The sequence below is a fragment of the Chiloscyllium plagiosum genome, unplaced genomic scaffold (genome assembly GCF_037043375.1).
Source record: "Chiloscyllium plagiosum isolate Xiang-an unplaced genomic scaffold, Cpla_swu_hap1 HiC_scaffold_16, whole genome shotgun sequence".
Taxonomy (NCBI): domain Eukaryota; kingdom Metazoa; phylum Chordata; class Chondrichthyes; order Orectolobiformes; family Hemiscylliidae; genus Chiloscyllium; species Chiloscyllium plagiosum.
In genome coordinates this window covers 84122888-84146285 of record NW_028270154.1, presented here as the reverse complement: position 1 = coordinate 84146285, position 23398 = coordinate 84122888, and the positions used below count along the sequence as shown (strand labels likewise).

At 46.3% G+C, this 23398-nt stretch overlaps 1 protein-coding gene across 4 annotated transcripts in view; it reads left to right on the top strand.

Annotated features, from left to right (window-relative positions):
- Positions 1 to 22281, top strand: part of LOC122556804 (dihydropyrimidinase-related protein 3-like) — a 270164-nt gene extending 247883 nt beyond the window's left edge. For 2 of the 4 annotated variants that reach the window (XM_087995487.1, XM_087995489.1), the window contains exons 13-14: positions 8036 to 8195; positions 16731 to 22281. In XM_087995487.1, the coding sequence (XP_087851613.1) occupies positions 8036 to 8195; positions 16731 to 16819 (249 nt within the window). In that variant the 3' untranslated portion in view covers positions 16820 to 22281. Of the gene's footprint in view, positions 1 to 8035; positions 8202 to 14505; positions 14543 to 16730 lie in introns of all 4 variants that reach the window. The other 2 variants (XM_087995490.1, XM_087995488.1) reach the window with 2 other exon arrangements.
- The last annotated feature ends 1117 nt before the right edge of the window (positions 22282 to 23398 follow it).

Here is a 23398-nt window from a genome sequence, read left to right as displayed (position 1 = left end):
TCTTTCCCCCCCCTCTCTCTCTCCCCCCCCTCTCTCTCCCCCCCTCTCTCTCTCACCCCCCCTCTCTCTCTCTCCCCCCCCTCTCTCTCTCCCCCCCCTCTCTCTCTCCCCCCCTCTCTCTCTCCCCCCGCTCTCTCTCTCTCCCCCCGCTCTCTCTCTCCCCCGCTCTCGTCTCTCTCCCCCGCTCTCTCTCTCCCCCGCTCTCTCTCTCCCCCCGCTCTCTCTCTCCCCCGCTCTCTCTCTTCCCCCGCTCCTTTCTCCCCCCCGCTCTTTCTCCCCCCGCTCTTTCTCCCCCCCGTTCTTTGTCCCCCCGTTCTTTGTCCCCCCGTTCTTTGTCCCCCCGCTCTCTCTCCCCCCGCTCTCTCTCCCCCCGCTCTCTCTCCCCCCGCTCTCTCTCCCCCCGCTCTCTCTCCCCCCCCGCTCTCTCTCTCCCCCCCACTCTCTCTCCCCCCCTCTCTCCCGTCCCTTCCCCCAGCTTGCTCCCACTCACTCTCTCACCATCCCTTTGTTTTTCTCTCCCTGTGACTCTTCTGAGGGAGTGTGACTGGATCCGCAACATTAGCTCTGCTCTCTCCTCACAGATGCTGGCAGACCTGCTGAGCTTCTCCAGGAATTTGACTTTGTTTCTCTCCTTTCCACGGCATACTGTCCATGGCATACTCAGTAGACTAGCCGTTGTTCACAGCTATGGATCCTGCCCACCCCTGAGCTATACTGTGGGTCATGCCTGGATGGTACTGGTGTGAAGTTCGGTGGCTAAAGGGCTCCCCCTGCTGATCAATTCTCAACATTGTGCACCTTCCTCCCATTAATAAATCCCAATGGGGAGATGTCGCTCTGCGTTATCTTAGTCAGATTTGAGTAGAATATTGTTCCAGTGTATTTCTAGGTGCATTAAATTTTCTTCACGTGGAGGTGCAGGTGTTGGACTGGGATGGACAAAGTTAAAAATCACACAACACCAGGTTATAGTCCAACAGGTTCATTTGGAAGTGCAAGCTTTCAGAGATCTGCTCAGGTGGCTAGTGGGGCTGGTACATAGGACCCAGAATTTATAGCAAAAGATTACAGTGTCATCAACTGATGTGATGTATTGAACAAACCCAGATTGCTGTTAAGTCTTTCATCTTTTGGAATGGATTGCAGGCTTTGATTTATTAATATACAAAACCCAGAACTTCTTTCAAGTCACATTCTCGAGATAACTTAAGGTTTCATTAAAAAAAAGTGACATCTCAGCTCAGACGATGCATTAAAGGTGTGAGCTTAGAGTCTGTCTGTATTCCAACCTTGAGTTCAGGCTGTTTCTATTTCCAAAGTAGGAATTTATAAAATATCGCATGGACTGACTGCCTACAGATTGTGTGTTTTTGAACAAAATATAATGTATATGCAAATGCAAATTCACCCCATGGACTTGTGTGTGTGTGGGTGCAAGTGAAGGAGAGTGTGTGTGTTGTGGAAGAGATATTGATACTGTATGAGGTGTATGTGTGTTTGATAGAATGTGTGCGTGAGTGTGATGGAGTATATGCTTGTGAGAGGGTGTGCACATGGGTGTGTGTGAGTGTGTGTGCACGCGCATGCTTGATAGAGTGTGCGCGTGAGTGAAGTTTCTTGAGCAAGCTGACATTTATCATCAAACGTTATAATAATACGGTGGTGGGTTTCAACACAGAGGGAACACAATAACAGGAAGTCAATTAGCCTCAAATGTATCCCAGAGTACAGTTATCTCTAACCCAGCTCCATAAATAAGAATCTCCATAGACCTTCATTTAGAACATTATTTTAAAGGGAAATGTGGGGTAAGATTCTTGTTACTGGGCCCTAACCACTGCTGGTAGACTGCACTGAATGAGAACAGGATCTGCGCCGGCTTCCAGAGTCGAGTGGCCAGGGGAGAATGCCAGCTCAGACAGTTACCGCCTGCAAGAAATCAGGACAGAAGTTTTGAATGTGCTTTTGGAAACTGAGTTACCAAGAGACTGCGCAGGGGCAGTACAAAGGGAAGGGTGTAGCGCTGAAGCTTGCGATCTGGACTATTTCCTCACCCTGATGGCGGGTAAACAAAAGCTTTCCAAGATCACGGTGGAAATGTTTTGAGCAAGTCTGGCAGGGATGGTTGAAGTGTTGGTGTTCTCGCTGCAGTCAAACTCCGCTTTCTCCTCCATTGGGGAAATAAGTCTCAGTTCGTTTTGCTCCTTATTCCTACAATGGCAGAGACGGCAGGTCAGGTATTATTTGGACTCTTGGCCCATCCACCCCCTTTCGGCTGACTGGCTGCATTCTCCCTTTTTATATTAGAGTCACAGAGATGTACAGTATAGAAACAGACACTTTGGTCCAACTCATCCAGGCCAACCAGGTATCCCAACCTAATCTAGTCCCATTTGCCAGCACTTTGCCTATATCCCTCCAAACCCTTCCTATTCATATACACATCCAGATGCCTTTTAAATGTTGTAATTGTACCAGCCTCCACCACTTCCTCTGGCAGCTCATTCCATACATGCATCACCCTCTGTATGACAACATTGCCAATTAGGTCCCTTGTAAACCTTTCCCCCCTTGCCTTAAACCAATGCCCTCTAGTTCTGGACTCTCCCACTTCGGGCGATATTTGTGTTTTGACGAGGGTAGACCAGGGTGGGGGTTTACTGGGGAGCCTAATCATTCCAGGGAGGGGCAATTTGGAATCTGTCTATTTATCCCATACATGCCCCTCATGATTTTATAAACCTCTATAAGGTCACCCCTCAGCCTCCGACACTCCAGGGAAAACAGCCCCAGCCTGTTCAGCCTCTCCCTGTAGCTCAAACCCTCCAATCCCAGCAACATCCTTGTAAATCTTTTCCGAACCGTTTCAAGTCCGTCTTCTTCCTGCGGCTGAAATGCGTCAGTTGGACAGCCCGAGGTCCTGAACAGTTTCAACAGGCCCCTGATCTTTGGCAGTAACCAATCCACACAACTAAGAAGAGATGGAACTGACAAAAAATGATACGTGTCTTAACTCTGCCTCTTTTTTCTTAAACGTATAGTTTGTGTAATCAACTGGTGTTGTTTTTGTGGCGACTTGTTCACATTTTACTGTAATTTCACAAACACAAGTAACAACAAACTTCTGCCTATTTCTATTTCTGCACTCTGCACACTTCTTTAAAAAAAATCCCAAGCTGGCATCGGTTAGCCCTTAGCAAGTTTTGAAAAGATTTGTGGCTCTGGATGTAGGTTTGCTCGCTGAGCTGGAAGGTTCATTTCCAGATGTTTCGTCACCCTACTAGGTAACATCTTGAGCAGTGCTTCGCCGGAGGCCCACTGAAGATGTTACCTAGTAGGGTGCCGAAACGTCTGGAAATGAACTTTTCAGCTCAGCGAGCAAACCTACATCCACCGGTTAGCTCTGCTTTGGGATTTATCTTCATTCCTTGCCTTCATAACCTTGATGGCACCTGTTCTATGGGCCTTACCCCGGCACCTTGAGTTCCTTCAAAAAAGATGACTCCTCTTCATCAACCCAACTTGGTGATGATTGTTAGTGGCAGGTTGTTGATTCACTCGTTAACTCATCTTGCATTCACCTTTAATTCCAACTAATCCCATTCTGATTTCATTTTGTGTGCAGAAAATCTGGCTTCAGTTTTCCTTACTCTGAGCTGATGGATTAGCATTAATTAACACAGACTTGTAATAATATTTATACATGTTCCCTGCTAGTCAGCAAATAACTTACGGCTGGGCCTACCCATCCTTTTTGCATCTTCCAGTATTTTCCATCGGGCGTTGTACTTCCATGACAGAGTTTGAGATCATTCGTCTTTGTCCCTGAAAAGCTGTTCCTTCACCAAATTTAACCCATTGTGTACCTGTAACCTTACTTCCTTCACCAACCAGAATGCAAGACCTGATTGCGCAAGGTCCCCAGATATTGAGTTAGTCTTGGCTTCGTGTTGACCAAGGGGTGATAAATAATAACTGGCTCTTGCAGCTGACACATGCTAGGCAATGACCATCTCCAATAAGAGCGAATCTTTGAGTTTCTTCACACAGTGAGTGGTGGGTGTGTGGAATGCACTGCCAGCAATGGTAGTAGAGTCAGAGACATTAGGAACATGTAAGCAGCTTTTGGACAAGCACATGGCTGGCAGTAAATTGAGGGGTGTTAAGTTAGGTTAACATTAGATTGAGATAAATACTCGGCACAATATCGTGGGCTGAAGGGCCTGTACTGTGCTGAACTGTTCTATGTTCTAATCCAATGATCAGCTCTATCAATGGTGTTACTGTCACTGAATCCCTCACTATCAGCATCGAAGGGCAGTGACCAGATATTGAACTGGGTCTGTGGGTACCAGAGAATATTAAAAGCTGGAAGCTCTGTAGCAAGTTTGTCTCCAAAGCCAGTCTACCTACAAGGTGTGAAGGTAATGGAACGGTTTATACTTACCTGAAGTAGAGTGGATCCAGCAACACTCAAGATGCTTGACAGCATCCAAGATGGAAATATCCGCCTGATTGCTGGTTTGGGCTGGCACGATGGCTCAGTGGCTAGCACTGTTGCCTCACAGCACCAGGGACCCAAGTTCGATTCCATTCTTAGCCGACTGTCTGTGTGGAGTTTGCACATTCTCCCCGTGTCTGCATGGGTTTCCTCCGGGTGCTCCAGTTTCCACCCACAATCTTAAAAATGTGTGGTTTAAATGAATTGGCCATGCTAAATTGCTCAGAGATGTTCAGTCTGGATGTGTTAGCCATGGGAAATACAGGGATAGGGTAGAAATGCTCTTCAGATGGGGAGCGTGAACTCGATGGGCCAAATGGCCTGCCTCCACAGTGTAGGGATTTTATGATTGATGCCCCATCCACAATCTGCAACAATCGCAGCCGCCACATGGTGTGTACCATCTGGAAGATGCACTGCAGCAGCATACTCAGACATCTCTCATACTGCCTTTCACACAGACTCTCATCTAAAGGATGGAGGCAGCAGATGCATTACTTGCAAGTTTCTCTCCACACCACATCTCCGTTCCCTCGCTCTCGCTAGATTAGTCGGCTGGAGCTCCCTGAAGAAGGGTTACATCCGAAACATCAACCTCTCCACCTCCTGATGCTGCCTGGCTTGCTGTGTTCTTCCAGCCTCCTCCTCGTCTACCCAGGAGCTCCGTCCCTAACTACAGGTGTACCGACAGGATAGTTCAGGAATAAAGCTCAGCTCCACCTTCTCAGAGAATCCATAGAGTCCCCACAGTGTGGAAACAGGCCATTCGGTCCAACAAGTCAATACTGACCTCTCGAAGAGTAACCTACCCAGACCCATTCCCCTACCATATTATCCTACATTTACCCCTGACAGAGGCACCTAACCTACCCATCCTGAACACAATGGGCAATTTATTCTGGGCAAAAGTGAGGACTGCAGATGCTGGAAACCAGAGTTTAGATCAGAGTGGTGCTGGAAAAGCACAGCAGGTCAGGCAGCATCCGAGGAGCAGGAAAATCGACATTTCGGCAAAAGCCCTTTAGCCTGACCAATTCACCGAAATTGCACATCTTTTGGATTGTGGGAGGAAACCGGAGCACCCGGAGGAAACCCACACAGACACAGGGGAGAATGTGCAAACTTCACACAGTCGCCTGAGGTGGGAATTGAACCCGGGTCCTTGGCGCTGTGAGGCAGCAGTGCTAACCACTGTGCCGCCGTGTCACCCCTTTGAGAGGGCAACAAAGGTTTGCCTGGTCAATGGTGTCCAGGTATTTGAATGCTGCACCTGTTCTAAGATGTCCCTTGATGGCAGCAGGTGGGATGATGGGAAGGCGGAAGTGCTTCTCAATCATTAGAACCAACAGCTTCCCTTCAGTATTACACCTCCCCAAGTCAGCTGTACAGTGATCTGAGATATCCTGATGTTGTGAAAGGCACTCCATAACCTTTCTCTTGCTTTGTTGGGGTACTGGGTTGTAAAGATGAAAGAGGGAACAGGACTAACAGAAGCCAGTGGCATAGGGATAATGTCACTGGACTTCAAACCCCAGCTAATCCTTTTGGGAGTTGGATACAAATCTCCTGGTGGAATTCGAATCCAAGCAACACCTGGAATGAAAGAAAACTGCTCTCACTGCAACTGTGTAATGATAGATGTGGTAAAAACCTATCCATTTCATAAGCATTATAGAATCCCTGCAGTGTGGAAGCAGGCCATTCAGTCCGTCGAGTCCACACTGAACCTCTAAACAACATTAGGGCAGCACAGTGGCTCAGTGGTTAGCACTGCTGCCTCACAGCACAACATTTCAGGCAGCCTTCGAAGGGGAGGAAAATCGACGTTTTGGACAAAAGCCCTTCATCAGGAATGAGGCTGGGAACCTCGGGGGGTGGGGCCATGTGGGGGGGAGGGGAGGTAGCTGAGAGTGCAATAGGTGGATGGAGGTGGGGGTGAAGGTGATAGGTCAGAAGGGAGGGTGGAGTGGATAGGTGGGAAGAAAGATGGATAGAAATTTCACCTGTTCCTCATTTTCCCCCGGCCCCCCACCTTACCCCAGTTCCAACCTTCCAACTCAGCACCCCCCCTCATGACCTGTCACATCTGTCCATCTTTCTCCCCAACTATCCACTCCACCCTCCTCTCTGATCTATCACCTTTACCCCCACCTCCATCCACCTATTATACTCTCAGCTACCTTACCCCCCAGTCTAGCCCCCCTCTGCCCAGTCCCAACCCCTCCCATTTATCTCTCCACCCCCCGAGGCTCCCAGCATCATTCCCGATACAGGGCTTTTGCCTGAAACGTTGATTTTCCTGCTCCTTGGATGCTGCCTGACCTGCTCTGTTTTTCCAGCCCTACTCTAATCTCCAGTATTTCCAGCACCCACCTCCGTCACAATGCCAGGGACCTGGGTTCGATTCCAGTCTCGGGTGACTGTCTGTGTGGAGTTTGCACATTCTCCCCGTGTCTGCGTGGGTTTCCTCTGGGTGCTCCGGTTTCCTCCCACAGTCCAAAGATGCGCAGGTCAGGTGAATTGGCCATGCTAAATTGCCCATAGTGTTAGGTGCATTGGTCAGGGGGAAATGGGTCTGGGTGGGTTACTCTTCAGGGGTTGGCGTGGACTGGTTGGTCCAAAGGGCCTGTTTCCACACTGTAGGGAATCTAATCTAATCATCCCACCCTGACCCACCACCCCCACCCTATCCTTGTAACCCTGCATGTCCCGTGGCTAACCCACCCTGACCTGCACATCTTTGGACTGTGGGAGGAAACTGGAGCACCCGGAGGAAACCCACGCAGACACGGGGAGAATGTGCAAACTCCACACAGACAGTCGCCCAAGGCTGGAATCAGACCTGGGAACTGTGAGGCAACGGTGCTAACCACTGAGTCACCGTGCTGTCCACTAATGTCCTTGAGGGAAGGAAATCTGTCATCCTTACTTGGTCTGACCTACATGTGACTCCAGACCCACAGCAATGTGGTTGACTCAGTCCAAGGGGTAATTAGGAATGGGCAGTATACCCACATTCCATCCACAAATCAGGAAAAAAACTGCAAGTTATCAGTTTGTGCAATTAAGGAATCATTGGAAAATCATAATCCCTGAGGAAATGTCATCTGCAGAAGGTAAACGCTGTTTCACAAATGTGTACAAAAGATTGTGTGTTGTTTTGTGCAAGACTTCACAGAACGTCCTTGGTTTCCTCTGATTTCGTGCTCTCTCAAAGTTGCTCTGTTCAGATTCAAAGATGGGTCCGCCTCTCGAATGACCGTCAATCCATCCCATCTAACAGTCATCTCTTACTGCATCGAAAGCCAGATTGCTGGAGATGAGCTGAGGCCACCTATAATCACTGCCTCAGAGAAAGAATTAAATGTTTAATGTCCACGCAGGAACAAAAAGGGTTTCTAAATACATTTGGAGTTAAATGATGTGACATTCAGAGACGGCAATATTCCTCATTCACATCAGCTTGTCAAGACTTGACTATCAGCCTGTCACAAGTTTGAATCTACATTCACCATAAGTCTTTATTGTTTCTAGATGGCACAAGTGCGTGGTGTACCCAGGGGAATGTATGACGGCCCAGTGTACGACCTAGGAACCCCCAAAGCAGGAACCCCTTCAGCCTCAGCCAAGACATCTCCTAGCAAACAGCCCCAACCAGTTCGAAATCTACACCAGTCTGGTTTCAGCCTTTCAGGTAAGAATCCGGGTCCAGCAAAGCCCCCTTTCAAACGCCCAGCAAACTGCTCGACTGAGATTCTCCCGAGAATCTACCGTGGTATATTAATGGAAGGTCACAGAGCAACAACAACATGGTATCCTGTCACTTTAAGGGAACACTGTTTTCAGTCAGTTGGATAGCGTAGTTTATGAGACACATTTATAAATCGTTGGTTCGACCTCGGTTAATTATTGTGCCCCATTCTAGGCACCACATTGTAGGAAGAAATGCCAAGGACTTGAAACAGGGCAGAGAAGTAACGAGTATCTGAAACAACCACGAGAAGAGGCTTTATGAAGCGAACTGCACAAGTTTAAAACAGCAGTGAGAGCCGGGGCAACGAGAATAGAAATCACTGGAAAAGCTCAGCAGGGTCTGGCAGAATCAGGGGAGAGAAATCAGAGTTAGTGTTTCGGGTCCAGTGACCCTTCTTCAGAACGGGAGAACTGTTCTTGCTTCTGATTTCTAGCATCCACAGTTCGTTTTTTTTATTATTGTTCAGTCTGATCTGGGGGTTCCTTTGCACTTTGAAAGAAGATAAGGAGATATTAATGAAGTCATTTTGCTTTTAAATTTAAACGTTCTTGGCTTTATTAATGGAAGCATAGAATAAATGCAAGGGAGTAATGGTGAATCTTTGTAAGTCACTGTTTATAAAGCTGAGGATATTGTGATCAATTCTGGACATCTGATTTTCAAAAGGAGAGTGTTAGGGAGAAGTAAAGAGTGATTTGCTGTCTTGCAGAGCTGGGCTGAGAAGTGGCAGATGGAGTTCAACCTGGATAAATGTGAAGGGATTCATTTTGGAAGGTTGAATTTGAATGCAGTATACAAGGTTAAAGAAGGATTCTTGGCAGTGTGGAAGAACAGTGGGATCTTGGGGTCCACATACATAGATCCCTCAAAGTTGCCATCCAAGTTGATAGGGTTGTTAAGAAGGCGTATGGTGTGTTGGCTTTCATTAACAGGCGCATTGTGTTTAAGAGCCGTGAGGTTTTGCTGCAGCTCTATAAAACCCTGGTTAGACCAGACTTGGAATATTATGTCCAGTTCTGGTCACCTCATTATAGGAAGGATGTGGATGCTTTAGAGAGGGTGCAGAGGTGATTTACCAGGATGCTGCCTGGATTGGAGGGCTTGCCTTATGATGAAAGGTTGAGGGAGCTAGGGCTTTTCACACTGGAGAGAAGAAGGAAGAGAGGTGACTTGATAGAGGTGTACAAGGTAATGAGAGGCATAGATAGAGTAGATAGCTGTCACAAGGGGTCATATTTTAAGATGGTTGGAGGAAGGTATAGGGGAGATGTCAGAGGATGGTACTTTACGCAGAAAGTGGTGGGTGTGTGGAATGCACTGCCGGCAGTGGTAGTAGAGCCAGAGACATTAGGGACATTTAAGCGACTGGACAAGCACATGGACAGCAGTAAATTGAGGGATGTGTAGGTTAGGTTGATCTTAAATTAAGACAAATGCTCAGCACAACATCGTGGGCCAAAGGGCCTGTAATGTTCTATGTTCTGTAATGTCAGGGATAAGGAATATCAACTAAATGTAGAGCAGGAAGAAATTTCGATCATCCTGTTTTAGAATGAAAAATGTGGTGAGAAAACTTTATAGAAATTTAATTCCCATTTTATTGTGAGAGGTTTTGGCAGAGTTTTGGCACTATTGGGGAGATGAGGAGAAATATATTTACCCAGTGAGTTGCTATGATGCAGTGCCCAAAAGCCAATACAATAGGGACTGTCAAAAGATAATTGGATATTTAATTGAAAATAATTGAGGCAAACTACGACTGTAAGGGTGGAGGAATGGGACTAACGAGATAGCTCTTTACAAACAGCTAACGTGGGCTCGTGTAGTCCCACAAGTTAGCCTAGCCACACTCACAAACGTCACTCAGGCAAGTCAATGTTTTCCCTCCTTCCCTCTCTCTGAAGAAAGAGACTAATGAATGATGTATAATATGGGAAAGATGAGGCAGATTATTCTGTGATTGGGTGCTGTCCATTCTCTAGACAGCTTTGCACAGGCACTCATTTTCCAGCCAACTTCCATATCATTCCTGATTAAGACCATAAAACATAGGAGCAGAAGTTAGGCCATTCAGCCCAATGAGTCTGCACCACCATTCAATCATGATTGGTCAGTTTCTCAATGCCATTCTCCCGCTTTCTCTCCCTAACTCTTGATACTCAAGAACCTATCTATCGCCGTCTTAAATATACTCATTGATCTGGCCTCCACTGCCTTCTGTCCCAGTGAATTCCATGGATTCTCCACTCTCTGGCTGAAGAAGTTTCTCCTTATCTCCGTACTAAAAGGTCTTCCTTTTACTCTAAGGCTGTGCCCTTGAGTCTTAGTCTCTCCTTCCAATGGAAACATCTTCCCAACATCCACTCTGTCAGGGCCATTCAGTATTCTGTAAGTTTCAATTAGATCCCTCCTCATCTTTCTAAACTCCATCGAGTATAGACCCAGAATCCTCAAGCATTCCTCACATGTTAAGATTTTCATTCCTGCGACCATTCTCGTGAACCTCCTCTGAACACTCTCCAGGGTCAGTACATCCTTCCTGAGATATGGGGTCCAAAACTGCACACATTACACCAGATGTGTTCTGACCAGAACCTAATAGCGCCTCAGAAGTACATCCCTGCATTAAATCCCTGATTGCGCCTGTGGAGTGGTTTTTGTTTCTAGAATTTGCAATTGAAGAAGGGATGGGTAACAAACCATGGCCAAGCCAGCAATTATGACTCGTGTGAATGACAAGGGACCAGGCCTTTGGTGTGATTGGCAAGTCATAGAATTGTAGAATCCTGACAGTGTGGAAGGAGGCCATTTGGCCCATCGGGTCACACCAACTCTCAGAAGAGGAGCATCCCACCTGCTCCCTTTTCCCCGTAATCCATGGCTAACCCACCCAACCTGCACATCCATGGACACCACGGTCAATATCCCATGGCCAATCCACCCTGACCTGCACACCTTTGGACTGTGGGAAGAAACCGGAGCACCCAGAGGAAACCCACGCAGACACAAGGAGAAACCTCATCCAGATAGTCATAGAATCCCCAAAGTGTGGAAACAGGCCATTTTGCCCAGTAAGTCCACACCAACCCTTCGAAGACTATCCCACCCAGACCCATTCCCTACCCTATTTCTCTACATTTAACCCTGATTAATGCCTCTAACGTACACTTCCCTGCACAATACGGGCAATTTAGCACGGCCAATCCACCCTAACCCGCACATCTTTGGACTGTGGCAGCACCCGGAAGAAACCCACACAGACGCAGGGAGAATGTGCAAACTCCACACAGACAGTTGCCTGAGGCTGGAATCGAACCCGGGTTCCTGGCGTCATGAGGCAGCAGTGCTAACCACTGACACATCGATCGATATCATCGCTGGGTGGGAAGGTGCTTTCTCTGTTAGGGTTGGCAAAAGTGCCACTTTGAGCTTTTCATTTGTTGACAGGAGAAAGCTAGTTTGAAAGGGCATTGTAAAGATTACAGACTGATACGAGGTCAGTCTGATGAGGATAGATAAGATGGACAGTGTCCCAGTTGAGCCATGCAAGTATAGCCTCATTCCCCATAGTTACATGAAGGAGAGTTTAGGTGGAAGAAAGAGGGCAGCTCCAGGCTGAGGTGAGTATTTTTCTTTTATTTCTTACAAAAAAAAGACACTCAAATGTAATGTTCCACTGTGAAATGCATTTAATTTTCTCCTCCCCTTCACTTCACTTCCTTTGCCACTGTTCTGGTCACTCTGTCCAAACCAGATTGGAATTTTGTGGGACTGTTACGAACGTATTGTATTGTGTTGCCATAGTCTTACCAGACCAGAGGCTGCTCGCTCATTAGAGAGAGATAACTGGTGGTGATTTAATCCGAGGGTCACCAGACCTCAGGCAAGGGAAGAGAGACTGAGAAGGATGGGAATTGAACCCACGCTGTTGCTCTGCAAACTGTCAATCCAGCCAACTGAGCTAAACTGGTTCCCTGGCATTAATGGCTGTTCTGATAATGAGAATTAGAATTAGCTTTATTGTCACATGAGGTCAGTGAAAAGTTTACAAATCAACAGCACCATCTTAGGTACCTCGGTACAGATTCTTAAATCAAAATTCTTGGGGGAAACGGACAAGAAGAATAAAGAAATCAAAAGTCCAACAATAAATTACTTCAGCCCAGTTTTCACACTTCGGGATCTAAAATGTATTGACAGGTTCTGGGAAACATGAGGCTCCATTCTTCTCTCCATTGACGTCCATAGGTTCCAATGTCAGAGTATAATTTCTGATTTAATTCTTTTTTTTTCCCCCCACCATCATTATCAAGGTACTGAGGCTAAATTCAGTGTCCAGGCTGTTGACCCAACAGGATTGGGATAATCTGGGAAGCTTGATGTCTGTACATCTCCAAGACAATCAGTGTTGCAGAATGGTTGTGATCTTTCGTTAGTTCCTGGGAGACCTTTGTTTTCCTTTTGAATTAGAATTTAGCTTTAATACCGGGCATGATCAGAGACAGCTGAGCTAAGACAAAACATCCACGTTTAAAGTTCCAGGATTATATTTTAAAAGTGCTAGCTTCTAGATGTTTCTAAGGAAACCATGCATAGGATTAACCATATGACTTCCATCTGCCAACTCCTCCATTTTGACTATCTCAGTCGTTGTTCAAATCCATGCACTTCAACAGAAACAAAACATCTGTGTGACAGAAGGATTGACCAATCTCAGCGAATGACTGACATTGTTGTGGAGTTAGAGGAACAGGTTTGATACCAGCAGCCCAGTGGATATGGATAAGGGCATTTAGCAGAGGAATGGCCTACTGCCAGATTCCTGTCATTGCTATCGCCATAGCGACTTCATCAGAGCAGCCTCCTAACTTCAAATGCTGATCCCCATGAGCATGTGAGTTGGTGTCCTATCCCACCCATAAACGGTAGAACACCACAGCACAGGGCCTTCGGTCCTCGATGGTGCACTGGCCTTTTATCCTATTCGAAGATCAAACTAGCCTACATACCCTTCACTTTACTATTATCCATGTGCCTAACCAAGAGTTGCTTAAATGACCCTAATGTCTCTGACTTTACCACCACCACTGGCAGTGCATTCTGCGCACCCACCACTCTCTACATAAAGAACTAATCTCTGACATCTTCATCCAATCAGCTTAAAATTATGTCTCCTCGTGATTGCCATTTTGGCCCTGGGAAAAGAGTCTCTAGTTATCCACTCTATCTGTGCCTCTCATCATCTTGCACACCTCTATCAAGTCACCTCTCATCCTTCTTCGCTCCAATGAGAAAAACCCTAGCTCCCTCAATCTTTTTTCATAAGAAATGCCCTCCAGTCCAGGCAGCATCCTGGTAAATCTCCTCACTAAAGCTTCCACATCCATCTTATAATGAGGCAACCAGAACTAAATGCAATAGCTGAATGTACTTCATGGGGTCTGTCAGGACCAGGAGTGATGTTTGACGTTCTGTATAACCTCTGTCACTGAGGAAACACATACCCTGATCCAACCTGTCCCTTCTGCTCCCACCCAACCCTTATCCAACACCTCACTGACTGACTGGCCTTCTTCTGGCCCCCTCGATAGCATGGTGGTGCAGGGCACTCTAGAAGTAAGTAGACTCTAAGGTGATCTTGGCTGGGCAACATGTTGATACCAATCAGGTTTAATTCTGCATGTACTGACCATCAGGTGGCTGACAAACGCAGCTTCACTGACTAGGTTAGAGACAAAAAAAAAACTGGAGATGCTGGAACCCAAGGTAGACAAGCGGGAGGCTGGAAGAACACAGCAAGCCAGGCAGCGTCAGGAGGTGGGTTACACCCGAAACATCAACCTCTCCACCTCCTGATGCTGCCTGGCTTGCTGTGTTCTTCCAGCCTCCTGCCTGTTTACTCACTAAGTTTTTAACCAAAACCCAGAGTTGAGGGTAGGGGGGGTATGGGAGCAGTCTATCAGACAAGTGGTTTTGCTTGACCATTGCCCTTTTGGGACACGTTATTGCACTGAGGACACCTTTTGAATGTTGTTGATGTCTATGACTACATTTTTTAAAATGAGAATGACATTTAGATTGCTTTTTATTAAAATTATTCAAAATGCCGGAGTTTGCTCTGTGAAGCAATTATTTGATGAACCAGCGACATCACCATATTTTGAAGCTGGAATTAGAGGGTAATCTTGAGCCCTTCAGAAGAATTGGCGGTTTGCCGTTGTCAATTAAACATTTCCATTCATTTCAATAGGGCGACCCTACTGATGGTTTTACAAAATCTAATGCAGGTATGGAACTATCAAGTTTAAACATCAAACTTACTTGGGGCCCTCGAGGCAAAGGGTTTTGTGAATACAACTGACTGGATTTAATTTGTTGGACAAAAGCCAATTCCCCAAGCTCCTCAACCATTCGAGCAGACAGTCTCAGTAAAGAATTACAGTTCCTTGGAGGGTTTTCACATTATTTGGACAATAGATCCAAAGGAGCAAAAAGCAGGAGTCTATAGTACCTTGAGTGAGTAGGTTTGCTGTTGCTTTTTTGCTTTTTTTTTTAAAAAGAACACAGTGTGAAAGCCTCCCTGTAACGATGATTGTTTCTGAATCCTCGATTTCCCTAACCCCTGATTGCAACTTGCCCTTTGTCTTCTTGATGTAACAGTATTGGTTTGGGTTAAGGTGATGAGTACGAATGCTGGGGAAAGAAAGATATCCCCACCCGATGTCAAGGTCAAGCATTCCCTGGCTTGATCTTTAAACGTACTGATTCAGGGACCTTGACCAGGCCTTACCAACCCCGTTTAGGGCCCAGAGTTCAAGAGTCGACCTCGGACGTTACATTTCCTACGAGAATCATCAGCTGTTTGAGGCTGAGGCAAACCACAGGCGTTGGGAAATGTTCAGCACCCACTCCCAGAACCTAGAGAGAAATAGATTCTAATTGCCCCTCCCTGTAATGGGCAGGCACCCCAGTACCCCCCCCCCCCCCCTGCCCACTCTCCCCTTGTCAAACCACAAACATCAACAGCATTAGCCGGGAGAGAGAAGCAGATGCTTTATTTTGCTTGGACCGTGCTGTGGGGGTGAGAAACGGAGGCCGTTGTGACACAAGTCAGTAAACAATGGAAGTTAGATGGCAGCGCTGTCGGTGAGAATGGGCATTTGCTCCAGTTCTTCCTGCCCAGTAGCGGAGAGATCGCTTGAGCCTGTTAGGAGGGGTCAGGTCTTCCGGACCCTGAGTTGGTGGGCCCAGAGGTGGGAATGAAATGTCATGAGAGAGGCAGGCCAGAATCCTGCCTGATTTAAAATCTGCGTCGATGAACACCCAAACTTAACACTCTGCTGCCAATTGAAGTCCTAAACTGATCTATGAATGGCCACTTAAGGGTCTCCCACTGCCTGGTCTGTGGGCAGGAGAACCGTCCCACCCTTCTGGTAAACTTTTGCCGGCAGGGTGCCAGTCGGGTGAGGTACATTCCAGCTCACACTAACCTGGGCAGTGTCAGAGAACTGGACACAGAACCACTTCTTAGCAACACCCCCACCTTCCCACCAGTGCCTCATCACAACTCTCACCAAAAACCAGCATCCCCCTTCCCCTCCAAATTACCACTTACCTTACCCTTGGGTGATCCTGAGGGCTCAGGGAGGGTGGAAATGGAGGTGTTGCTTCTGCAGCAACCATGGCCTATGGCTTTGACTGTCAAGCAGTTCTTGCCATTCCAGTAATTCCTCGTCCCAAGGCCTAATTCCAATCGAAAGACTACCAATAGCCAATCAGCTGCTTGGTGAGCCACAGGTATTCCTCCTCCGAGATCTCCCACTTCCAGGCTGATCCTGGAAATCACGGAGATACATCTACCCTTGTCGCTAACAGTCTTGCATGACCGGCCTTCAGTCGGTGAGATTGGTTCCTATTGGTTGCTCAGCCACCTTGTGTAGTACATACTAATGGGCAGGTTCTCTGAGAGTAGAGGGATGGTGAGTAAGGCAGAAAGAGACACAGGTAAGTTGTAGGCAGAAAGAGAGAAACTCCTGTGTCTGAACAGTGGGGAAAAGCCAAAGATAACAGAGACTGAGAAAGCAGGGGATTAGAGGAGAAACCACCTTCAAATGACCCCTGCTGCCTGAGCAAAGGGTGTTGGCCAACTCACTCTCTCCAAAATATGTGCCTTTACCAAATTGTTGCTGTATTGCTGGGACATTGAGTTTGCCTCCGCACTTTAGCAAGTCATGTGGAGATGGTGTGACTGAATGGGACTGACATGACTTGAACTCAAACGACCTCCTGACCCAGGGCAAGGAAAGTGGAGCGTGTTGAGGGGATTGGAGGTCATTGTAAGGAATGGCAGGGGTAGTGGAGATGGTTGTGTGGAGGGTGGTGGGTGGGCGTGGGGAAGGGGGGTTGGCATGGAATTGTTGGCACCTTGCAGGGGCAGCTGTCCTTCATGGCCACTCCCATCCTCTCTCTCAACAGGGGCACAAGTGGACGACGGCCCTCGACGCAGTGGTCACCGCATCGTAGCGCCTCCTGGTGGACGCTCAAACATCACCTCACTCAGCTGAAGCTCATGACAGGGAAAAAGAGAGGGGTGGGGGGAGAGAAGGAAGAAATTGTGCTGTAATGATGACGTCTTGCAAAGAAAAGCAAAATAAAAGATAATTGTGTTTGTCCTGCAAAAAACAAAAGAAATAAATGGTCACTCTGGATTGAATATAAACAGTGCCTCAAGCCTTATTGATGAGATATGTTACTTTGTCATGGCTTTTAAGAATGTCTTGTTTTCATTTATTTAGCCTTAAGCTGTCACAGTTTACAAGTTAATAGTGGGGATGCAGAGATTACAGTGCTTCTGTTCATTTATTTTCACATTGTGCCCCACCCTGACCACACTCCAATAATCCCGGCTGACCATCATGTGACCATTTCGGCAATGGAACCTCTTTAGGCCCCACTTCTGATTTAAATCTTGCGCATTCCACATGGTTTTGAGTCTTGAGTTGAGAGTGTAGTGCTGGAAAAGCACAGCAGGCCAGGCAGCACCCAAGGAGCAGGAAAATCGACGTTTCAGGCATAAGGCATGAGGCTGATTCCTGCTGAAGAGCTTATGCCTGACACGTTGATTTTCCTGCTGCCTGACCGGCTGTGCTTTTCCAGCACCATACTCTTGACTCTAATCTCTAGCATTTGCAGTCATCACTGACTCCTAGTTTTGAGGCTTGCCCATTTCACCTGACAAAGGGGCAGTGCTCCGGAAGCTTGTGATTCCAAATAAACCTGTTGGACTCTATAACCTGGTGTCTTCTGACCTTGTCCGCACCCCAGCCCAACACCGGCACCTCCACATCATCAACTCTAGTTTTGGGAGTGTCCGAGTAGTGACTGCGTAGGGGAAGGTAGTCAGGATTTACACTTCTCTGTGTTTCCCATTCACTAAAAGTTTTGACTTCACCTTATTGTAAGGTATCAAATTTAATTAGGGGAGAAAGTGAGGTCTGCAGATGCTGGAGATCAGAGATGAAGAAGGGCTAATGCCCGAAACGTCGATTCTCCTGTTCCCTAGATGCTGCCTGACCTGCTGCGCTTTTCCAGCAACACATTTCCATATCAAATTTAATTAACCACACCCGTAAAGGAGTCGGCTTCTTCCTCTACAATTCGACGACGTGTCTTTTGTCAGTGTCATTGAACTTTGTGAAGCCTATTGGAGAAATCTTTGCTTTCCCAGTCTCTGGCCAAGTCAGCTTTGCTGTAAATCAGGTCAGGTACAACGTCTAGCCTCTCCAGGTTGTCAGACCATAGTGCAGCTCTATTGGCTGCTCACAAGAGGTCAGGTCTCGCGAGCTCTTTCCAACTTGAAGACAGCTAGCTCTCTCGCCCCAACTGACCCTCGTAACTCCACGACTGCACACCCCACCGGCAGCACGGTGGCTCAATAGTTAGCACTGCTGTCTCACAGCGCTAGGGACCCAAGTTCGATTCCACCCTCGGGTGACTGTCTGTGGAGTTTGCACATTCTCCCCGTGTCTGCATGGGTTTCCTCTGGGTGCTCCAGTTTACTCCCACAGTCCAAAGGTGTGCAGGTTAGGTGAGTTGGCCATGCTGATTTACCCATAGCATTCAGGGGTGTGTAGGTTAGGTGCATTAGTCATGGGAAATGTAGTGTAATAGAGTAATAGAATGGGTCTGGGTGGTTTACTCCTCAGAGGGTCGGTGTGGACTTGTTGAGCTGAATGGCCTGTTTCCACATTGTAATGATTCTATGATTTGTTTTGCTCTTCTGAGGGAGCGTTCATGGGAAATTAGTGAAGCTTATTCAGTTTATAGGTCACCACAACTTTCCATGAATTATAGAATCTCTACAGCGTGGCAGCTGGTCATTCGGCCCACACTGACCCTCCAAAGAGCATCCCAGCCAGACCCAGTTGCACCTCTGTAACCCTATATTTCCCATGGCTAATCCATCTAGCCTGCACATCCCTGGACACTACAGGATCATTGAACGTGGCCAATCCACCTAAACCTACATATCTTTGGACTATGGGAGGACGCCCACAGATTCAATGAGGGAGAGCGTGCAAACGTGCACACAGTTGCCCGAGACTGGAATCGAACCTGGGCCTCTGACACTGTGAGGCAGCAATGCTAACTACTGAGCCACTGTGCCTGTGCCCAGTGCCTGTACCCATCCTTCCAGTAAGTGTGTTCTGTCACTGGCTGAGCGACACTGTACGCCAACAGCTACAGGGCTCTGTGAAGCCAGCAAGAAATAGCCATGGTCCCTGACACGAAGCCAGAAGGTGGTGAATGCAGTGGTACATTCCAGTAACTTTACGATAACGTGTCTTCTCAGGTTTTGCTTCTTTCATACGATTGAACCCAAAGTCCCTATTGCAGTTAGTGGCAGGCGTCAAGGAAATGAAGCAGAATATCAACTGGAATCTCAACAGAAGTCAGCAGAGCTCAGAAAGACTTTCTTAAAGTAAAAGTTGTTTTGTTGTTTAAGGGATTGATTCAAGGTTCCCTCCCTGATTCTGCTAATGAAGGTTTATAACAAAGTCTGTCAAACTTAATTTTGTCAACCGTGCAGGTTGGAAGGCCCGAATTTAATTGTCCAGTTCGTGCAAAGTCATTTACCTCAGCTGCCCGTGAATTAGTGAACTTTGATGACCCTGAACAGTGTTGATTTTGGAAGGTGACCTCCCCGGATCCCAGCACTAATTACCCAGTTACCTGATTCCATCTGACAATTGACAATTGGGTGAGATCAGGATTGGCTTTGGTTGTGAAGACCCACGTAGTTGAACAGCTTACCAGCACTCACTGTCTAGATTTGTGCAGCAAGTTGGGCCGTTACCCTGTCGAGAGGGGGTGTGAGGTGGCGGATGCAGAATCATAAAAATGAAAAGAAATTGGTTGATTCATGGGCTGATCTCCCCAGTCCGTCCCCAAACAGAGTTGCAGTTTTGTTTTGGTAAATTCTTGGCTCTTTGTCAAGTGCACTGTAATCGATGCATCCTCTTACAAGGACAATAGCCTTGATGTGTATTCATGTTAAACCTTGTGCATGATGCTGAATCTTGTAGGAATTGGCTCGTCAAGTCATACATTGCATTACTTCGTAGACTTAAAGTGCTTTTACACTTTTTATTTGCTGCTTGTTTGGATGTGTGTGTGTGTATCTGCACACACACATACACACACACACGCACATACTACCTCGCAATATCACCCGATTTAAACACTAACCATGAGGTATTCCATCGAGTGTGTTAATATTCCCAATGATCCTTTCCTCAGCAAGGACTCTGTACTATTTTTAATGATTATATTTTATACAGCCTTAATACAGTACAAAAGCAGCAGATTGTGTTTTGTTTTTTAATTGTCCTGGATTATTCCACAATGCGCCAATGGGATGTTTAGTAATGATATGACTAGGGAGCCCTTAAACAAAATGCTTCCAGTACTTCTGTGTTGTTGGGGGGAAAGCGGGGACGCTGTATAGTCAGAACTTGTAGCCAGCTTCAATGATAAACATCGAGAGTCAATCATGTATGCGCAACTCAGTCTCACACCGTTAAACACCGAGGATGCAGTAATTAAATCAAGGATGTGTCTATTACTGCCTAAAACACCCCTTCCATTTTAAATTGTGTTAAAAATCGCACAACACCAGGTTATAGCCCAACAGGTTTATTTGGAAGCACTGGCTTTCAAAGTGCTGCTCCTCCTTAGCTGCCTGATGAAGGAGCAGCACTCCGAAAGCTAGTGCTTCCAATTAAACCTGTTGGACTATAACCTGGTGTGGTGTGACTTTTAACTTTGTTCCTCCACATCATGGCTACCATTGACACTTTAAGTGATGAGCATGTCAGAGAATGGAAGAAGAACATTGTTGCCATAGTGATTTGTTCTGCTTTATTTACCTCACAAGGCAAGCATGGACAGAGAGAGTCCACTCACAGGGTCATACAGCATGGAAACAGACCCTTCAGTCCAACCAAGTTTATGCTGAAAGTAATCCCAAACTAAACTAGTCCCACCTGCCTGCTCCAGGCCCATATCCCTCCAAACCTTTCTGTTTGTGTACTTACCCAAATGTTCCTTAAATATTGGAACTGTACCCGCATCCACCACTTCCTCAGGAAGTTCATTCCACACAGAAACCACCCTCTGGGTGTAAAAAGGTCACCCATAATGCCTTTTTAAAATCTCTCTCCTCTCACCTTAAAAATGTGTCCCCTCATCTTGAAATCCCCCATCCTACGGAAAAGACAACTCCCTTTAACTGTACCCACACCCCTCATCATTTTATAAACTTTTGTCAGGTCGCCTCTCAACCACCTACACTCTGGTGAAAAAAGTCCCAGCCTATCCAGCCTTCCCTTATAACTCAAACCTTCCATACCCGGCAACATCCTGGTAAATCTCTTCTGAACCCTCTCCAGCTTAATAATATCTTTCCTCTAACTGGGAAACCTAAACTGGATACAGTACTCCAGAAGATGCCTCACCAATATCCTCTCTTATAGGATTTGAGGTAATGCCCTGTTAAAATAGCTCCCCGAACAACACTGCTCTCTTTTCCATCTCCCAAGCACTTGCTGAACAGATCACAGTCACCATATGAATTGACACCATCTATCAATTTAAACATATACTCTCTGTTTGTGTGCCCTCAGAATTTTCCTAAGGTCAAGGCAATATCAGGAATGAGATTTATTATAATTGGTTACAAACCCAGTTAAATACAGGGACAGGTATCCACCATTTTGTTTTCAGACAGAATATATTTTAATGCTTGATTTTAAATTAGTGACGGTTGCTGTAGACTGTGGTTGTAATAACGTGTCACAGAGAGTTTGATGATCTATGCTTTGGAATTAAATACAATCTCTCCTTTCACAAACTGGAGGAAGGAACATAACTGGATGACTGAAACAAATAATTGGGACAATTGTTTTTCTATATTGGCCTTCAGGTCTCAAAATGGCTGCCACTGGCTGTCCACCATTTTGTCTCATCCTTGAACCTCAGTAATACAAGGGGCTTGTCCCTTTATCAGGTGTTTTGTCAATGGGATAAGTGATAAAGGGCTTCCAAAATACTGAGTTGTTTGCTTTCTTCTATTTTTGTGGATGATTGGCATTATAAAGAGCCTCAGGACAGTATAATTCAACCAAGGACTTGAAATTATCTGGTCATTGGGTTGGGGGAAGGTGTGCACGAAGGGTGATGTTTGACCCACTGCTCTGGGACGGACTGGGTATGTTGCTCACATTGGTTCAGTTGAAATGATTAAAGAAAAATCTAAAATCTTCCTGCGGTTTGAGGTTTCAACAGCTGACTACTTTTTGATTATCGTTTTCTTCCCAAAAATAAAAGACTCTGATTGAAGAAGGTGTACGGACAACATTTACCAAGGTGATTGATGTTTAGAAATTGTTTCTTGTATTTAATTATGTTTGTATCTACAGTACGTGTCTCAGACTAATAAATTTATGCAGATATGGCTACCCAAGAACAGACCGTGTTGTGGTTATTATTTTTGTTTTGTCAGTGTTTTTGGTCACTGCAAGCAGGGATTTCTGAGTTGAATTTTCAGTCACTTTGTCCATTCTGTCAGTTTAAACATCTGGTGAAAAGTTTCTACCAGAGTCACAGAGATGTACAGCAAGGAAACATACCCTTTGGTCCAACTCGTCCATGCCAACCAATTATCCCAACGCAATCTAGTCCCATTTGCCAGCACTTGGCCCATATCCCTCTAAACCCTTTCTATTCATATACCCATCCAAATGTCTTTTAAATGTTGCAATTGTACCAGCCTCCACCACATCCTCTGGCAGCTCATTCCATACACGTACCACTGTCTGCGTGAAAATGTTGCCCCTTAGGTCTCTTTTATATCTTTCCCCTTTCACCCTAAACCTATGCCCTCTAGTTCTGGACTCCCTCACTCCAGGGAATAGACTTAGATATTTATCCTATCGATGCCCCTCATGATTTTATAAACCTCTATAAGGCCACCCCACAGCCTCCGACACTCCAAAGAAAACAACCCTAGCCTGTTCAACCTCTCCCTATAGCTCAAATCTTCCAACCCTGGCAATATCCTTGTAAATATTTTCTGAACCCTTTCAATACTCATAACATCTTTCCGATAGGAAGGAGACCAGAATTGCACGCAATATTCTAACAGTGGCCTAACCAATGTCCTGTACAACCGTAACATGACCTCCCAACTCCTGTACTCAATACTCTGACCAATAAAGGAAAGCATACCAAATGCCGCCTTCACTATCCTATCTACCTACAACTCCACTTTCAAGGAGCTATGAACCTGCACTCCAAAGTCTCTTTGTTCTGCAACACTCACTCGGACCTTACCATTAAGTGTATAAGTCCTGCTAAGATTTGCTTTCCCAAAATGCACCACCTCATATTTATCTAAATTCCACTCCATCTGCCACTTCTCAGCCCATTGGCCCATCTGATCAAGATCCTGTTGTAATCTGAGGTAACCCTCTTTGCTGTCCACTACACTTCCAATTTTGGTGTCATCTGCAAACTTACTAACTGTACCTCTTATAGTCATATCCAAATCATTTACGTAAAGGACGAAAAGTAATGGACCTAGC